General features: G+C 49.3%; 1 protein-coding gene across 1 annotated transcript; it reads right to left on the bottom strand.

The window, feature by feature from the left end:
* Positions 1-716: 716 nt before the first annotated feature.
* Positions 717-11,157, bottom strand: LOC115601411 (lymphocyte antigen 6E). Its single transcript, XM_030471445.1, has 3 exons — positions 10,903-11,157; positions 6,570-6,689; positions 717-5,475 (listed from the first exon to the last, which is right to left on the bottom strand). Exons 1-3 carry the CDS (start codon positions 10,952-10,954, stop codon positions 5,267-5,269), a joined length of 381 nt encoding a protein of 126 aa, XP_030327305.1. The 5' UTR covers positions 10,955-11,157; the 3' UTR covers positions 717-5,266.
* Positions 11,158-17,326: the final 6,169 nt, after the last annotated feature.

Here is a 17,326-nt window from a genome sequence, read left to right as displayed (position 1 = left end):
GAAAAGGAATAATATCTTTGTGCCTTTGTTTCAAGGCATAAAAAGAAACTAAGAAACCCTTGCGAGCCCATCGCTGTTATTCTGCATGTCCCACATTCCCCAGGGAACACAATCTCCTTCTCCCACGGGATCCAACCGTGCTCCCAGAAATAATAAAGCTTTAAACAAAAGTCAGAATGACACATCTTTACAAAGCCGCAGGAATTCTTGCTCCCAAATTCAGCAGAGCAGGGGGGTAGTCTCCAAAGCAACCAGCCCCTTGTCTGTGTGTCTGTGTGTGCATCTGTCCGCAGGCAGGAGTGGGGACAGAGCATAACTACAGCCCCAAGGAGCTCAGGAAGAGGAGCAGCTGCCCACAGACACCCACACAGGGGCCATTATGTGCCCAAAATAGCCGACCTCTCCAACAAGGAAGAGGGCAGGCTCGAAGCACAAATCCCATCTCCATTCCCAGTGGGGTCATGGACAAGTCAACGATATTTATGCGCATGCCTATTGAAGGCAGAGACAATCCCTGTTCTTTATCCATCACCAGGAAGAGACTTCAATGGCATTGGGATGGCACGTATGGATTTATCCTTCCCTATAGCCTATAGGGAGGGATAACTGTCCTCCTTTTGGCCTGCAACCCCCAGCCCTGGGCTTTGAATCCAACCCAAGCACTTTGTTTTCACGCAGCAAATCCATAATATCTGTAAAACCATCCAAAAACGTTGTTCCAAGTGTACCTTTTTTATTAATTCCATATATTTTCATTAGAGTATAAGAAACAATATGTAACATACGCTACACTTATACTGGTGTTAATATATTTAAAGGAATCAATGCTGCTTTATTCTGCTTATTCTGTTACAACAAAGGTAATACACGATTACAAATCTCACATACATGTATTAGTAAAATCGACGTTGCAGTGGAACCATCTCAGTGAAATGAGATCATCCAACAAAGCTGAAATAAAATGTGTCAATAGTTTTCCTGCAACACTTTATTGGCCTTATTATATTTTCATGAAGTGTTTCGGTTGTGATGAAAAAGTAAGGTTTGGGCTGGAAAAAAGTGTTCCTTCAGAAGATGTTGGACTTGGGAAGCCTGTTTAAGCCTTTCAGTTCTCAATTTACACTATTCAATCTGGACAACTTAAAACATTCAACCTTATCCTGATGTTGCTGATTCTCTGCTTCACATACAATTATTTGGTCAATAGCAGCTCGCCCTTGGCTCTTTACTCCCTGTTTCATATGCTAAGGGTTCCTCCTTGCGCAATCTGGGCTTCAAAGCTTCTCTACCGAGTCTGGCAAAAGCCAGTAGATGGCAGGACCGACTCAGGGCTCGGCTTCCTTGTGCACCACAACACTCTCACAGTGCAAGATGGGGTGTGTCTATTCCCATTCCAGGTTGATAGCCTCAGACAGCAGCTTTCCAGGGGTGAAATAACTCCTCCAGGATCAAGGAAGAAGCCAGAGCCATCTTCATCCCAAACAGATGGGACCCACAGCACCTCACCGCTAAGGATGGCAGTGAAAGCACAGCCCAGGGTGTAAAAGCATTGGGATCACAGGAAAGAAGGGCTTGTGATAGGGCCCTAAACCTCCAAGCATCCAGATGTGCACCACATCTGCCTTTCCTATAAACAGGAGAGCATGGATATCTCATTCCTGCATGAAGGCACAGCCACCAGGACCAGAGCTACCAGGCTTCCAACAGGCGTGGCGGGACCACAGCCTCCTTCATGGCAAACAGGGATCCTGGGAGGCAAGTCATTTCAAACAACCCACAACTTGAGTACATTAACACCAAGCAAGGACATTCTTTGAATAACGATGTGGATCCTTTGAGTAATGATTAAGCAACTGTGCCTGATTTGTTCTGGCTGTTTGTGCGACAAGTCAAATCAGGTTTGCGCTATCCAAAAGGAGAAGAACAGTTCGAAGAGCTTCGGTCAGTTTTAAGTCCTCCTTTCTGGCAAACAGCAAACCCAATGGACTTGGATGGAAGGGGCTGGTGCTGCAGTGAGCTTTGAGCATGTACAAACAATACACAATGAGAGCCCTTGCAATGTTGGCATAGTGGCAGACAGCAGCAGCTGCCATTGAAATACAGCCATTTCCAGGACAGAAGCACAGAAACCATGTTCTCATTAGCTCCAAAATAGGCAGGTATTTGACTTAATGTCTTCTTATTTCCCAGTGAAAACTGCTCCAGGATATTTTATGCCTGCTTGGAGCAAAGCTGCCTCTCTTTATAACCTCACGTCTGTCAGAAAAGATGAAGATCTAAGTTCTCTGCTGAGATTTCAACCTCGAGTTCCACGGACCAAGTAAACACATTCAAAGCACTTAAGGGCTGTCCCACCATGGCCCTCAAGTTCCAAAGCAGGCATTTCGTTTAACAAGCCACCAGTTTTAGTGCTCTGTAAATGCTGGGGTCTTGCTATTTATTTCCTTATTATTATTATTAATGTTTTTAATTACTACAGCTGCATTTTCAGGCCTTTTACTCCTGGGCTTTACAGCAGCTGAGGTTCTCACATGTTTTCTGGTACTGGGGACTTGGGGGCAAAGAAATAGCTTCTATAGTAGGATCAGAAATTGTGATAGTTGGCAGAATTGATCATATGATGCTTTGGATTCAATTGTTGAGTAACTTCTCTTGCATTTGACAAGCTGTTACACCCTCCTGCTCTCTCAAATATACATGTATCTGTCCAAGAGATCTTTGCCACATGTGTTTGAAATATCTCCTCTCCCATAGACTAAGCGCACAGGAATATAGCACATGAGGAAGAAAGACAAAAAGAGAGTGAAGAGGGAAGAAAAACACAATCTATTCATCAACTATAGGCTTAAAAACACGTACGAACTGACCTTCAGATCTGTCCCCTGGCAATACCACGAATATAACTTGTTATTTGTATAGGGCAAGTAGCTTGCTGAATGCTCCTCCCACCAGCCCTTGCTCCCTTGTATAACTGAGCCCTTGGCGTGAGCAAATCTCTAATGCTGAGATAGGAAGGAGATGGCCATTAGAGGAGACAACCAGGTCCCATATAACCCTGCTTGTTGCTTTAGCCCATGGGGTTGTCCAGTGTGGTATCCTCAAGAGCCTCGTAAAGGCATGAACAAGCATTAGGACACAGCTATGCTGAGGCATTAGGACATGCCTATGCTGATGGCTTTTAAATTGCTCACAGCAGAGGTGGTGTGAGTCCAAAACCAAAATACCTTTTACGAGGTGACTTAGAAGAGTTACAGCCTCATTACTTGCAAGGTAGAGTACTTCAGGTCCGCCTTAGTCTCACTACAGCATCTACTCACAGCTAATGGCAAGGAACAAAATAACCCTGCAAATGAGATTTACAACCCTTTTGGGAGAAAGGCTCAAGCAGAGGAAATCTAGGGAATATTTACTGCATTTCTATCCATGTATTCCCCAGTTTTCCCTGTTCTCTATGTGCATAGCAGAGGTTGGTGGCACACCTCAAGCCCTGTGGTCCCAGCAGGCAAAGGAGGATGTATTAACCAGAGGAAGGCACATCTAAGGACCAAGGAGACGAGCGGTGCATTCTTACCAAGCTCATCACCTAATTGTGGGTCACGTCACGATGTGATTAGTCCCTCCTGTTGTAAAGGCTGTCATTAGTATGTGTCATTTTAATTAAAAGATGAGGAGAAGGAGGAGGAAAAAGCATGTAACCACTTTTGGTGCAAGTATTTCCGTATATCTGCACACCATTTTCCAAAAGAAGCTGTTTCTCACTCATTTAAGTGGGGATAAAGGTAAAATTTATCAGTGTGTGCAGCTTTTGTTTCTTCTTTGACAGAAAACAGAACCGCATACAAGGAAAGCATAACTAAAGAGTGCCACTGTTACACCTCATTTTTGCTGCTAGAAGAAATAAAAAGCCCAGTGCACCTCTGATCCATCAATGGAAGTGACAGCAAGCTTTCACCTGACAGTTTAAGGCTCAATTTTGGCTTGGTTTGTGTCGAGCATGTCCACAGGTAGGCAAAGCAAGTAGGAAACCAGCACAACACAGAAATAGCAGGACACACCTCCCATGGGATGGCTGAGAACTTCGAGGAGCAACGTTGCTGGAAGACCTGGGAAGATGCTGGGAGCTGAAGGACAGCAGGAGTGGCAGGGTTGGTGGTGAAGTCACCTTCTGCAGTCCATGTTGCACCATCAGCCAGGGATTGCAGGTTGAACCTAAGGATCTGACTTCACTAAGTTTTGCAGACCTGTTGCCCTGGATCATTCAGGTATTGATGTCATTGTCTGTCACCATCATAAGTCCAAAGTGGGGAAACTGAGGCACCAAGTCTTTGTATCATGCAGGCTACTTTTTAGAGGTCCTCTTCTTCGCACACTTGCTCCTTTAGGAGTGATGGGGTTAACTCAGACCACAATAACTCGCATTTTCCACTGAAATACACCTGGAAAAGGTGATTCCCAAGCGAGGTGAAACAAGCTGTGTATCAGAAAGAGATGGACTTGCTGCTCAGAGGTGAACTGGAAGGAATGCTGTGATGAAGCCACTCGAGAGGGTAAGAAGCCCTCGTGCCGGGCATAACATTTGAGTTTTCCATAACAGCTTCTCTAATCTCTGTGTCTGGAGCAAGGAAACACACACAGCACACGTCCCACCTCAGGTAACAACAGGAGCATGTTTATTCAGGTCTGGCACTTACAGAGCTCGGAAGGACAAAAGGACATGTCATTTTCCAGAAAAGTCAGCCCAGGATCAGAAGAAACAAAATGATTTTATAAAAAAGAGACTGCAGCTGCAAGGGGCCAGGAATGTGTCTCCCTTTGGGTCATGCATTCCCAATGCCCAGGCCATCCATGTGCTGGAGCACGCCGGTGCCAGGCACCTCCATAGAGGTGAGAGGCAGGAAGGTCTGAACGCTTTGACTGGGTGGTATCTGGGGTTCAATCGGTTCACAGCGAGTCCCAGCCTTGATTTAACCAACCTTAGAAACGAGGGTAGGGGGAGTATTAGGTATAAAAGCAGAAACCCTTCCAAAACGATCCGCCTTTGCCAAGGAGGTGTGAGAGTGCAGTGGGGTATGTCCACAGAAGGAAGAGAACAGCTTGGCCAAACCGCCCAGGTCTCCAATGCTGGAAGAGCATAAAGTCTGGGAAACAATCACCTTGGAAGCCTGTTGAGAAGTAGAGGATCTCCTTGCAGACAGCAACAGAGAAGATATTGGCTAATGAGACCTGCGACGGCCCGTGGAAGACGGCTCTTCCTTGGCCAGCCCCATCACTCGCGAGCCCTGAGGACATAGATGAAGCTAACGAGGACCCCCAAGGCCAGAACCGTGTAGCTGGCTTTCACGCTGCTGGAACCACTGATGTTGCAGAGGAAGGAGTCGCAGCAGTACACGGAGGCAGCCGCTATGCCGAGGTTAATCCCGGCGCTGGGGCAAATGGGAGAGCATCCTTTCGAGATGGACTGGCCAGACTTGCCGCCTGAATTTAGGGTGAGGTAAAGAGAGGGAAAGGAAGAAAAGCAAAAGGAGATTGGGTTTAGAATGTTTCTCGGCTTTGTGATCACCTGCTCTGCAAAGGAAATAACAGCACTGAAATAGGCAAAGCATCACAGGTGGCATGGAGAGGATGAAGAGCTTCTCAGTGTCAGGCTATGACAGTAATCTCAGCCAGTTCAACACCTGTAATAACCTCCCATACAGACCCTAAAAACCATGCAACACCCCAGGGACACCCCTTGCAGGCTGTCAGCCAAAGTTTGGCCACAACGGCTCCGGTGGAGAATCTCAAGTATCTCACTCAAGCTTCACCCTGGGACTCCTCATGCGAGACACAGGGCATATAGAGCACCGGGGAGGCACTTAAGAGTGAAGCCTGTGTTTCAATCGCCGGCTGTGAGAGGCACAGCCTACATTTAGCAGCACGAAATAGGAAACCATTAGCACTGCGCTAAGACAACAGGTTTATAAAAGCTCCCAGCTTCCATTTGTGCATGAGCAACCCACCCACATCAAGGGCTGTGCAAGTCAGACATGCAGCATCCCTCCCTCTTGCAAGCTGGGCTCTGCAACGGTGCCAGAGCAGCCTGCTTCCTAAGGAGCAGCATTCAGGAAGCACAGACTCCACCAGATCTTTCCTGTCTCTTAGGGAGGAGACCTGCAAATCTCCCTTCCTGACAACCCCACCTCATCCACAGGGAGGGAAGAAGCAAAGGCAGGAATGAGGGATGAACTAAGCCAAACACAAGGCAAAAAGCAAGAAGGGCAACCCTGGAGCTTCCTCCAGAGGAAACCTGCAGCATCCTCCACACTTTCACTTATTCATCAGCAAGCTCCCTGCCCCCATTCCGGAATTCCCTTTGGATTCCCTGCGTCAGTGCAGGCACGTGGGCTTTAACATGACTCCGTCTGGCAGCACATCCCTCCTAAACCCCTTGGGATGGTCCGACACTCGCCTGATAAGCAGAACTTTTCCCTTTTTCCCACCTAAAGGAAGGAAAGCCTTCCCGCAGCTCACAAGGAGACCCAGGAGAGCAGCCAAGAGGGGCAGAAGACGACAATCCTGTCACCACTCACCGATTCCTACTCCAACGTATGTTGTCACACAGTGGTTTTCATTCTCCCCGCACTTGACAGGCTTCAGGCAGGCCCAGTTGGAGGATGCATCTGAGCAGGAAAAGCAGACGAGTGTGTGGGCTGCAAGAGAAAGGCACACAGCAGTTAGGGGATGGAGGGAGGAGCTCCTTGCATGGTGGTTCCCACTTCTGGCATGTGGCCACAGCCACACTTATTTCAACTGCATCAATCTACCTTAGGTTTTTTCCACCCCAAAAATGGCCAAGTGAAGGGTTCAAACATAAGCAAAGGGTGATGGGTTTCAACTGAAACAGGGGAAATTCAGGTTAGATATAAGGAAGAAGTTCTTCACTGTGAGGGTGCTGAGGCGCTGGCACAGGGTGTCCAGAGAAGTGCTGAATGCTCCATCCCTGGCAGTGTTCAAGGCCAGGTTGGACAGAGCCTTGGGAAACATGGCCTAGTGTGAGGTGTCCCTGCCCATGACAGGGGGTTGGAACTGGGTGATCTTAAGGTCCTTTCCAACCCAAACCATTCTATGATAAGGGATGCATTTCGAGCTCTTGGCAGGACCAAGTGTCAGCTAAAGCCCCAATACAACCACAAGAAAACCTTTATGTCACGCTCCTGTTTGCCCCACGAGTGGGTTCAAGCTAGAGCTACCAACTTGAAACTAAACAGGAGATGCAAGTTCAGGCTTGGAACCTAGAGCCTGAGATCTGGGTTTATTCAGCTCAGCTACCATGGGCATTGATGGGAAATGCTCCAGGTGTGACCACAGGTTCGAGCTTTTGGCAGCAGGGCACAAAGCTCAAGCTACGCTTGAGTTAGTGCACGTGGTGGAAACAAGTTCTTAGCTAGAGCAAGGCAGCATTGCAGCGTGACCTGCAAGAACCTGCCCTGTCCCACTACCCAGGGAGTTCTAACACTATGAAGGCAGCATATGCAACCAAGCTTTTAAGTTGGAGCAGGGAGATAGCAAAGAAACCCATGCCTTCTCCATAACAGGTCACCTAAAATGGTTTATCCTATACCAGCAGGATGGACTGAACCAGCTGCTTCCCATCCCTCATCCTTCAGATCTACCCAAGAAAGAGGAAAGATTGGAAAACAGCATTCCATGGTGGAAAATGGTGGAAGAAAGAGCCTGGATCTGTGACTCAGCAGGGACACGTGCACTCTGCAGTGGCCAGATGATCTTGCCTGTGTTTTACATACAAGAACATCACAGCCACACTGCAGTTGTTGACCTACATATGAAGACAGATCAGGTTTGTTCACAAGGTTTCAAGGGCTCTGCTTTTTGAGCACTCAGACAAGCCCTCCCATGAGGCTCTGCCTTGCTCTGCTGTGTTTACAGGATGCAAAATGGAATGGGGGCTCATCTAAGATGGGAAGTGCAAGGCAGCATCATTCCTGCTTCTCCTACCTCTTCCAGCCCTACCACAAACAGATTATCCTAAGGAGGTGAAGCCTGGGGAAAGCTCACTGAGGCTCAGCAGTCCCTGTCATGGAGTATTTGGAAGAATGGACAAATACTGGTCAGCATGACCAATAGGACCACATGACCTCTTGAGGTTCTCCTGAATACTGTTTCTCTTGGGAAAATGAAGCTTTTTGTTGGGAAATTGGGAAAAAATATCAATTGTTCTTGGAGGAATGATTTTCGAGCAGCCATGGCCAAGGCAGGGAAAGAAGACTAAAACATAATCTTAAGGAAACAGATTAAAACAGGTTAGTGGGAGAGCCTGAACACCACATCAGGGCAGCCAAACGACTCTGCTTTGGAGACAAAGCCAACACCACAACCCCCTAAGCAAGAATTTCCTGGGCTGTCATATACATACTCCAATGATCATCAGCCTGCCAATGATCCTTGCAACAAAACCTGAGCATGCCAATGCAGCAGCCACAACCTACGCACAGCACCAGGATTACAGGGCCACCAGTTGAGTCAAAAGCCCCAGGAGAGATTTATCAGGGGACCTTGCCTCTGGATCTATGACAGGGGGAGGAGGAGGACAGAGCCGGGCATTAAGTCTACAGCCTGTCATTGTCCCTGAGTTGTCATTGCCCATGGGTTGGCCAAAACTCAGCCCAGGACCTTAGAGTGAAGCCCAGTTCTCTGCTGCTCCCTTGTCCCCAGCCTTATTTCTGCTCTCCAGTCTCTGGAGTGACCTGTCCCAAACCCTTCTCCTTGCAACCATCCTGAGGGCAAACTGAGGAGGCAAATTGACTCATCCCATTTCACAGGAACCCTGCCTGCCACCAGGAATGAAGTGGATTACAGGCTTCCTGTGGACATTATGGCAGGACATATGTCCCCATATGTATTTGCTCACTATGCTGAATGCATGAGTCGAGTGGTGCAGTGCTATTCATTGAGGCTTAGAGATTCCAGATACAAACACATCAGAAATACTTGTACATGCACATAAAGGCACCTTTAGGCATGAAATTTGCTGTCACGTGACTAAATCTGTGCTCTTACCACAGCATCTCCTACCTGTCCCCATGTTTGTCACACCTACCCATTACCCCTTGCCTTAATATAGACAAAATCTTTCCAGGAGAAGCGAGTCTTTCAACATAGTTTAAGAGGGAATAACTCCTAACTAGTGCCACGTTCTGCCCCAGCAAAACACATCACTATATAACCCACTGCAGAGTTAAAGAGAGCAAACAGGCTGAGTGCTTTAGACAAAAGGCACAAGAGAGGTGGCAGAATTGTGCCTCAGCTGGAGACAGAGCAAAGAGTTGGAGCTCAAGGCTATAAGGAGAAAAAGAAAAGGGGGGAAATAAAGGCCCAAGACTGAACAATGCAAAAGGGAAGCCTCATTTTCACCAAGTGCACAAGTGTTTATTCGTTTGCTGCTCGGCTCCTCCGAGGAACAAAGAGCTCCCAAAGCAGAGCGGATCAGTTGGGGGAATTCCTCAGATAAGAGGGTGGATCCATTCTTGCACAGAGCAAGGGGAAAAGGGAAAGAAAAGCCTTTAAAAGCCCGCTCTGAAGCTGAGTAGCAGTGAAAAACGCTGTTGCTTCGGCAGCTCTTCCATTCAGTCCCCGTGCTGAGCGCTCTTTCCTCTTCCATAGCTCTTAGAAAAGATCCTTTATATTTCATACGCAAGATCTTTAGGGCACTTGGAGCAGGGGGTAAAGCTTGTCTGCAATAGCTTTGGATGTGCTGGAAGCATTTGGGGTTAAAGCTATCTGCAACCAACCCTTTTGCCTGGCTAAGAACTGACTTTCAAGCTGAAAGGGGTTTTTGGAGGGGGGGGGGGGGGGAATGAAACCTCTTTACTGCCTTGGCCTGGACAGCCCATCCTCCTAGCTGGAACTGAGCACATGCCAGCTGGCCTCAAACGGAGACCCAGCGCTTGGATTGCCAGTTGCTTCCCGGATCCCAAAGGGAGCAGGGCATGGGAAGGGCAGCAAACAACTAGTTTCTTCTCACCGGTATCCTCAAGAGACAAGGATGGCCCTTGTTTCCTGAGCAGGGCCCAGAACTCTCCCGTTTGCTCTTTGTTTGGCTTCTCCAAACATCGACATATGGAAACAATATGGGGTTTTGGACCGCCCCATGGAGTTTGGATAGTCAGAAATGGAGTCGACGGGAAGGCGGGGATTGCAGACCCTGCAACTCGGATAACTTGCGGTTTAACACCCAGCAACAGGAAGCACGTTCTTCCCAGCGTGGTTGGCAGCCCCAAGATAGTGCTCCACAGGGCATGGTCCCTTGGGGGTCACCGTCCCACACGTTGGCCACCGCTGCCTGCCCCGAAGGATGCTGAGGTGGGGGTGCAGCAGGAGCCAGAATCACGGCTGGCTGTGCCCAGACTTTGCTCCATCAGCCATTGCCGGGGCTGGGCTCCATCTCCCCTCCACCCTCCTTCCCCTTGGCTACATCTCTGCCCATTCTGGCGCCGTTATCCCGGCTCGCTGCACTGAAAAGGGGGAGCGGTGCCGGCCCTGGTCTTTGTTCGAGCTGCAACTGGGAAAAGCTCCAAAATACCTCCATGCACAGCTGGAGATGCACACTTACACAGGCACAGAAGCCCCGAAGTTCGCGCTTCAAGAGGGACACTGCTGCGAGGCAGGTCTTGGAAAGACACCCCCCAACCCCGCGGTAAACCCCGGCACGGCTCAGCTCTATCCCCCGCAGCCCCGTTGCAACCCTCAACTTCAGAACCCACCCTGCAAGACGCAGCACACGAACACACACCCCCCCCCCCCATCTGCTCCCAAACCCAAGGCTGGGGAGGGACTGGGGCATCTCGGGGAGAGGTGGTGGTGACCGTGGTGGGCAGGTAGCGTGAGCATCCCCCTCCCCCTTACCTCTCTCCACGCACAGCACCGCAGCCAGCACAGCGAACAGAAGCGCCTTCATGGTGCGGCGGTGGGGCCAGCGAGATGCGCAAGGCAGCGAGCGGCGCGCAGGGCTGGAAGCAGAGGGCGGGGAAATGACGGCGGCCCCGCCCCGCGGGCCGGTCCGCGCCCCGCGCCGCCTCTCCCGAGCGCCTTCCCGGCTATGGCTGGTTTCGTTTCTCCGCTCCGGAGAACCGAGGCTGGGAAAGGGAGCGATCGCCCGAGGCGCTTCGGCTTGGCAGCGCCTAGGCCGCCAAGAGGGGCCGCTGGAGCAGAACCAGCTCTCCTCTGGTCTTGCCCCGAAGACTTTTTCCATCCCCCTTTTATGGAATCACAGAAAAAAATAGGTTGGAAAATTGTCTTTAAGATCGTCAAGTCCAGCCATTCCCCAGCCCTGCCAAGGCCACCACTAACCCATGGCACTGAGGGCCTCGGCTACACGGTGTGTGAACACTTGCAGGGACGGTGACTCCAGCCCTGCCCTGGGCAGCCTGTTCCAATGCCTGAGCACCCTCTGGGGAAGGAATTGTTCCTCAGCTCCATCTAAACCTGGCCTGGTGCAGCTTGAGGCCGTTTCCTCTTGTCCCATCCCTTGTTCCTTGGGAGCAGAGACCAGCCCCCTCCTGGCTCCAGCCTCCTGTCAGGCAGTTGCAGAGAGCGAGAAGGTCCCCCCTGAGCCTTCTCTTCTCCAGACTAAACCCCCCCAGGTCCCTCAGCCATTCCTCATAAGATTTGTGCTCTTTCGGGTCCCCCCTATTTCCCTGAGGGAAGAGATAAGAGTCTCAACTTCCCTAGCTGTTTACCAGAGCCTAAATGGGATTAGAGATACAGAGTTGGGAAGCTTGAAGATACAAGGGCTGTGGTGCATGGGACAACCTGGGCTGCTTGGCAGGATGAGTCTTCAGAGTCTAGTACACCAGAAAGGTTTGTTGGAGGGGCTCAAGTTCAGTAGGTCCCATAGAAATAACTGAAGTCCTCTAGGAAATGAGCTGTAGAGCGTTGCAGGAGAGACCTTGGCTGTCAAGGAAGCCTGGGAGTAGAGGAAACGGCTGGTAAGCCAGCAAGACACAAGCAGGTTTGACAAACTGCATGCCACAGATGGGTCTAATTCTGCATAATCAGCATTCCCTGGCAAATGCACCTGTCAGAAGAAATCCCAGCTCCTGACTTGTCAGGGCGTATTCAGAGTCCTCTACTTGGAAAACAAATCAGTGCCTGCATCCCCCCGCTTCCGTTTGCTGTCCTATGGCTTGGTGTTATTTGCCATCGCCAGATATTCCCGGCAGGAACTGGCTGCGAGCTGTGTGTTTCTGTGGTCTAATATCACTGTAAGAGGCTGCTGGGACCGGTTCATTCTCTGTTTTACAAATCAAACACTAAAGAACTGGGAAGTTTCAGCTTTGTGGTAATTCAGATACATTCACAGGACACCTCATTCAGGCTAAGGTTGTGCCTGTAAGAGTCAGTCTGGCTTTTTGTAGCCTACATGTCAGCAATCTCACAGCATTTCTCTCAGCTTTGAGGTGCAGCACTTGGGATTTAATTTCTGGGTATCAGGAAAGCGTAGAATCATAGAATCATGGAATGGTTTGGGTTGGAAAGGACCTTAAGATCATCCAGCTCCAACCCCCTGCCACAGGCAGGGACACCTCACACTAGAGCAAGTTGCTCCAAGCCCCTGTGTCCAACCTGGCCTTGAACACTGCCAGGGATGGGGCAGCCACAGCTGCTCTGGGCACCCTGTGCCAGCGCCTCAGCACCCTCACAGTAAAGAACTTCTTCCTTCTATCCAACCTGACCTTCCCCTGTTTAAGTTTGAACCCATCACCCATTACATGTTCCTTCAGCTCTCCTGTTCCTCCAATGACTTGTACACTCCCCTCATCCTCATGAGAGGTGTACAAGAGCCTTGAGCTTTCTGGTTTTCTCCCCACCACAATTTAACATGACCAGTTCCATTGTTTCCTGGAGAGGACCTGTGTGCTGCTAGGAAGGAACAGAGAGGACCTAAGAGTCACAGGGGACACAACTCACCACGGGATCTGGAGTCATCCCGATACTGATGAAATGGCTGGGTGGGGACAGCATTAATTACAGGATGCTGCAAAAGGAAGAGGTGGGCAGAGCAACTGGGGACCAATTGCTATGGTAGAAGATACGCCAGTTAAGGAAGCCCTTGTGAAAGCTGGCTGGTCTAAGCTCATGATTCCCACCTGGTTACCAAGGCTATGGTGCAAAGCTTAACACAGTGACTCTGATGGCAGGGTTTCTGTTCTAGACCAACACACAGCAGAATACTGCACTGAGTGCTCCAGCCTTTCTTCTTGCACGTTGTTGGAGAGCTTTGTTGGACCATTGGCTTCATAGTGTGAATGCAAGGGAAAAACAAGGTCTCTTCACAAGAAGAGGGAGGCAGCAGGGGTAAAGTCCAGCAGCAGGAATGTGGTCTGTGCTGGGGAGAGGTGGACACAGGCACAAAAACATGCCTAAGGGAAAAGGAGATAAGGAAGCAGTTGGATCATAAAGCAAACCTGTTCTAGAGTGAATCATTCAAGGTTTTCTTGTGTGATGGGGGGAAATGGCTTGTTTTCAAATTAGGAGATGAAGAGTATGGCATCTCCCTTCACAGGTCAAGGGAGAAGGGTAGCAGAGATGGGTGCAGCGATTAAAACTAGACTTACTAGGCCTGCAAAGCTTCAGTGCTGAGTTTGAGCTTGAAACATGGGCCCACTGAAAGCTTGCTCAGCTTTGAAGGAGGTGATCCTGCCCCTCTGCTCTGCTCTCGTGAGACCCCACTTGCAGCACTGTGTGCAGTTCTGGGGTCCCCAACATCAGAAGGACATGGAGCTGTTGGAGCAAGTCCAGAGGAGGCCACAAGTATGATCAGGGGCTGGAGCAGCTCCCATATGGAGACAGGCTGAGAACATTGAGGCTGTTCAGTCTGGAGAAGAGAAGTTGTGTGGAGACCTCAGAGCAGCTTCCAGTGTCTGAAGGGGGCTACAAGGATGCTGGAGAGGGACCTTCATCAGGGGCTGTAGCAATAGGACAAGGGGTGATGAGTTCAAACTGAAACAGGGGAAGTTCAGGTTAGATATGAGGAAGAAGTTCTTCGCTTTGAGGGTGCTGAGGCACCGACACAGGGTACCCAGAGAAGTGGTAAATGCTCCATCCCTGGCAGTGTTCAAGGCCAGGTTGGATGGAGTCTTGGGTGACATGAGTTAGTGTGAGTGTCCCTGCTCATGGCAGGGGGTTGGAACTGGATGATCTTAAGGTCTGTTCTAACCCAAACCTTTCTATGATTCAGTGGAGCCAGGTGCCATGCAGAGGGTTTCCTCCACCGCCACATTTCTGTTTCAGGCCTTGGGTGAGACTTCCTGAGTCTTGCCAGGGCTGTGCACGTGGGTCTCTGTGGGGCACTGAGCCCCCAGCTGAATTTGCAAATGAGGTGTTTTCCCAGTTAGTGGAGCAGAGCTTGTCTGGGGAGCAAACCTGCTGAAACAGCCTTGCATAGATGCCATAGGAAGGAGACAAAATCATTTCTTTTCAGTAGTTACATCGTTCTCTGGAAATGAGAATCATCCAGACTTCTCTTCTTCTGGAGAGGATGGAGACTGCTCTATGGAAGAGTCTTGTCCCACCTTCCAAAGCTATCTCAGTGTGAAATGTGGAGTATTGGCTTGGAAGAGCAGAGGACTGGCGGATTCTTTTCCAGCCTGAAAGAGCAGGATCCCAGGATCCCCATCCTTGCTGTGAGGTGTGTTTCCTCTCAGACAGGCAGTCTGTTATGTCCAAAGCAGTCTGCTGCAACGTAGTCGTGGCATAAAGATCCTCACTGCTTCATGTGCTGGCATAGCCTTCTACACAACAAAGAGTACTGGAGCCATGATGCACCATCCCTGAGACTCCTGCTCACACTGTCCTGCTCCATCTGCCTGAATGAGCTGGCTGACTTCATATGCCAGGCCTTCCCCATCATCCTACCCCTGGTTGTTTCTCCTTCTGAAGCCCCTTCTCATTGCTCTGGAGCAGAGTTGCCCAGAACACCTTCAGGAACAATCTTGGATCACCCAAGGATGCCCCAGACACAGGTTTTTCATAGGTCCCTGAAAAAGTGGGCACGTTACCAAGGACATTGCTTTGGGCTGCACCATTTTACTGGAACAGGACTTTCATCTGCCCACTTAAAGCACAACCTCCAGTCACAATCAGGCTCTGAGATTTATGTACTTTCATTTCTCTTTGACATCAATGCTTTCGTTTTCCTTCTCTCCCAAGAGCTGTTAACATGAAGGCAGTTCACTGGCTGGTGCATGCTCAGTCTGTACCCAAGACATCCGTATTCTTACACCTCCTCTCCATGACTCATCCTGTCTTACTTGTTTATTCCAGGCTTTCAACAGGAAAATGATTGTGAAGCTTTAAGCAGGGGTCATTAAGCAAAAGGTTAAACTCTGGTTGCTGCTGTGATTTCTCCAGGCTGCTGGAAGTGTGCTGGAAGACACCTCCAGGTCTGGATTGACCAGGCTATCTCTGAAGAAAGGATGTTATAGAGTGCTCCAGCATTATAAACTGACTCTTCTATGAATGGGCTCATGTGGATGCCCTAAGTGCATCCATAGACCTTAAATGCCCTGACCAGATTCACCAGGGATCTCTCTCCAGACTGTGCCCATGGGCCCAGGAGCCCCATTAAAGCTCAAGACTGATCTTTTTGTCCTTGCCAGGACTATGCTGTTAGAGTGCCCATCTCCAGCCATCTCCTGGGTGGACCTTGGACCCCTACTCTAGGTAGCTTGTCTCCAGCTCTATTTCTGGCCTTGTGATGGCCACTGGACTCTGGTTATGACTTTGTCTCCTCTCAGCTGATGGCCCTTGAACTATGCAGTAGGTATACCTATCTCCATTCTGATCTCCATCTCCTAGGTGAACTTTGGACCCATGTTGTAGCCCTGTTTCCTGTCCTGGCCTCTTTTGACTCATCAGTGTCATTCTGCAGTGACCTGCAAAGGTTCCTGTGCCTGGGGGCATCTCTCCTACAGCAGTGACCTAATCACCTGGTTGTTTTGGGGAGGGAAGAGGCTTTTCAGGCTCTTTTCCATGCCTTCCATCAATATATGTGCCTCTCTGTAAACAAGGATTTCACCAGGCTCCAGGGAAGCAGCACAAACCATTCTGAAGCTGTAGGCAAGGTATTTTTAGTAGGAATGTGAAGTTTGGTATGAAACACATAGGAATGAGAACATGCAAGTGTGTGAAAGCATCTGGAAGAAACAGCAGAGCAAGGGTTAAAAGGAAAGGCATGTGTTGAGTGCTCTAGAGCACCCTATGTCTGACTTCATTCAGATGAAGAGGAGGAACAAACTGACCTTAGATAAGATTCTTCAGAGGACAAAGAATAGGGTGGGAGCCATAAAAATCTCAGATAAAGAAAACAAAAGGGATGGGAGATTCAGGAATTTCACCAAAGAGGGGCAAAATTACAGGGAAAGAGAGCCAAAACTGCATCCTTTCTGTGAAGGCTGTAAAAGGCAAGTCCAAAATCAGTTTGTTGTGCTCTGCTAAGCACCTCATGACGAGAACTGCATAGCTGTCATCTCTTGGCTACATGTGGCATAGAAGTGACAATGGCCAGATCATCATGTTGGTGCGTGTGAGAACAGGGATCAAATTAAACCTGTAAGGATGAGTGTAAGAAGGCAAAATGAACTTTGTTCAAGATTTGGTATGATCAAATTGCTTTTTTCTCCTGGAAGATAGAACAGTAAGTTTTATTACACTCATTTCCTGTAGGCTGCAGAAGGGAGTTTCTACTTCCCAGGAGCAGTGTCTGCACATTATCTAATTGCTGATTAATATCTAATGCTGGAGCAGGCCCTGGAGCTGGAGGCAGGTTCCAGATGAGCTATTGTGAGCACTGGGCATAGAGCCAATGCCTGTAACTGGCTTTTGTGGGCCAAGGAAGACTGAACCCCTGTCACCCCCATGTATGATGCTTCGTGTGGTGCTTGGGGACTTGCGTAGGTGAGAAATCAGCTGGAAAGGGACAAAACCATTTGACATTCATATTACATAGAGCTGTCTCTCCACTCACTGCTTCAGCACTACTATTGCTTTTACTGTTGACTGGAGGTGTTCTGAAGGTTGAATAACCTTTGGAGTGAAGTTCCTACATGATGTCAATGGAAAAGCATCTTTGGGTCACCTTTGCTGTGAGACATTGCAATATATTTGACTTTGAACAATACAGTCTAGTGGAAGCTGTCCCTGCCCGTGGCAGGGAGTTAGAACTGGATGAACTTTGAGGTCCCTTCAACCCAAACCATTCTGTGATTCTATGTTAAAGCAAAGTCAAGCCTGAACACCACAGTTCTGCTCCAGTGAAGGGAACCAGCAC

This window comes from Strigops habroptila, chromosome 1 (assembly GCF_004027225.2).
Source record: "Strigops habroptila isolate Jane chromosome 1, bStrHab1.2.pri, whole genome shotgun sequence".
In the NCBI taxonomy this organism is placed as follows: Eukaryota; Metazoa; Chordata; class Aves; order Psittaciformes; family Psittacidae; genus Strigops; species Strigops habroptila.
The sequence above is the reverse complement of the archived record's forward strand: the minus strand, read 5'-3'. Positions and strand labels throughout refer to the sequence as shown.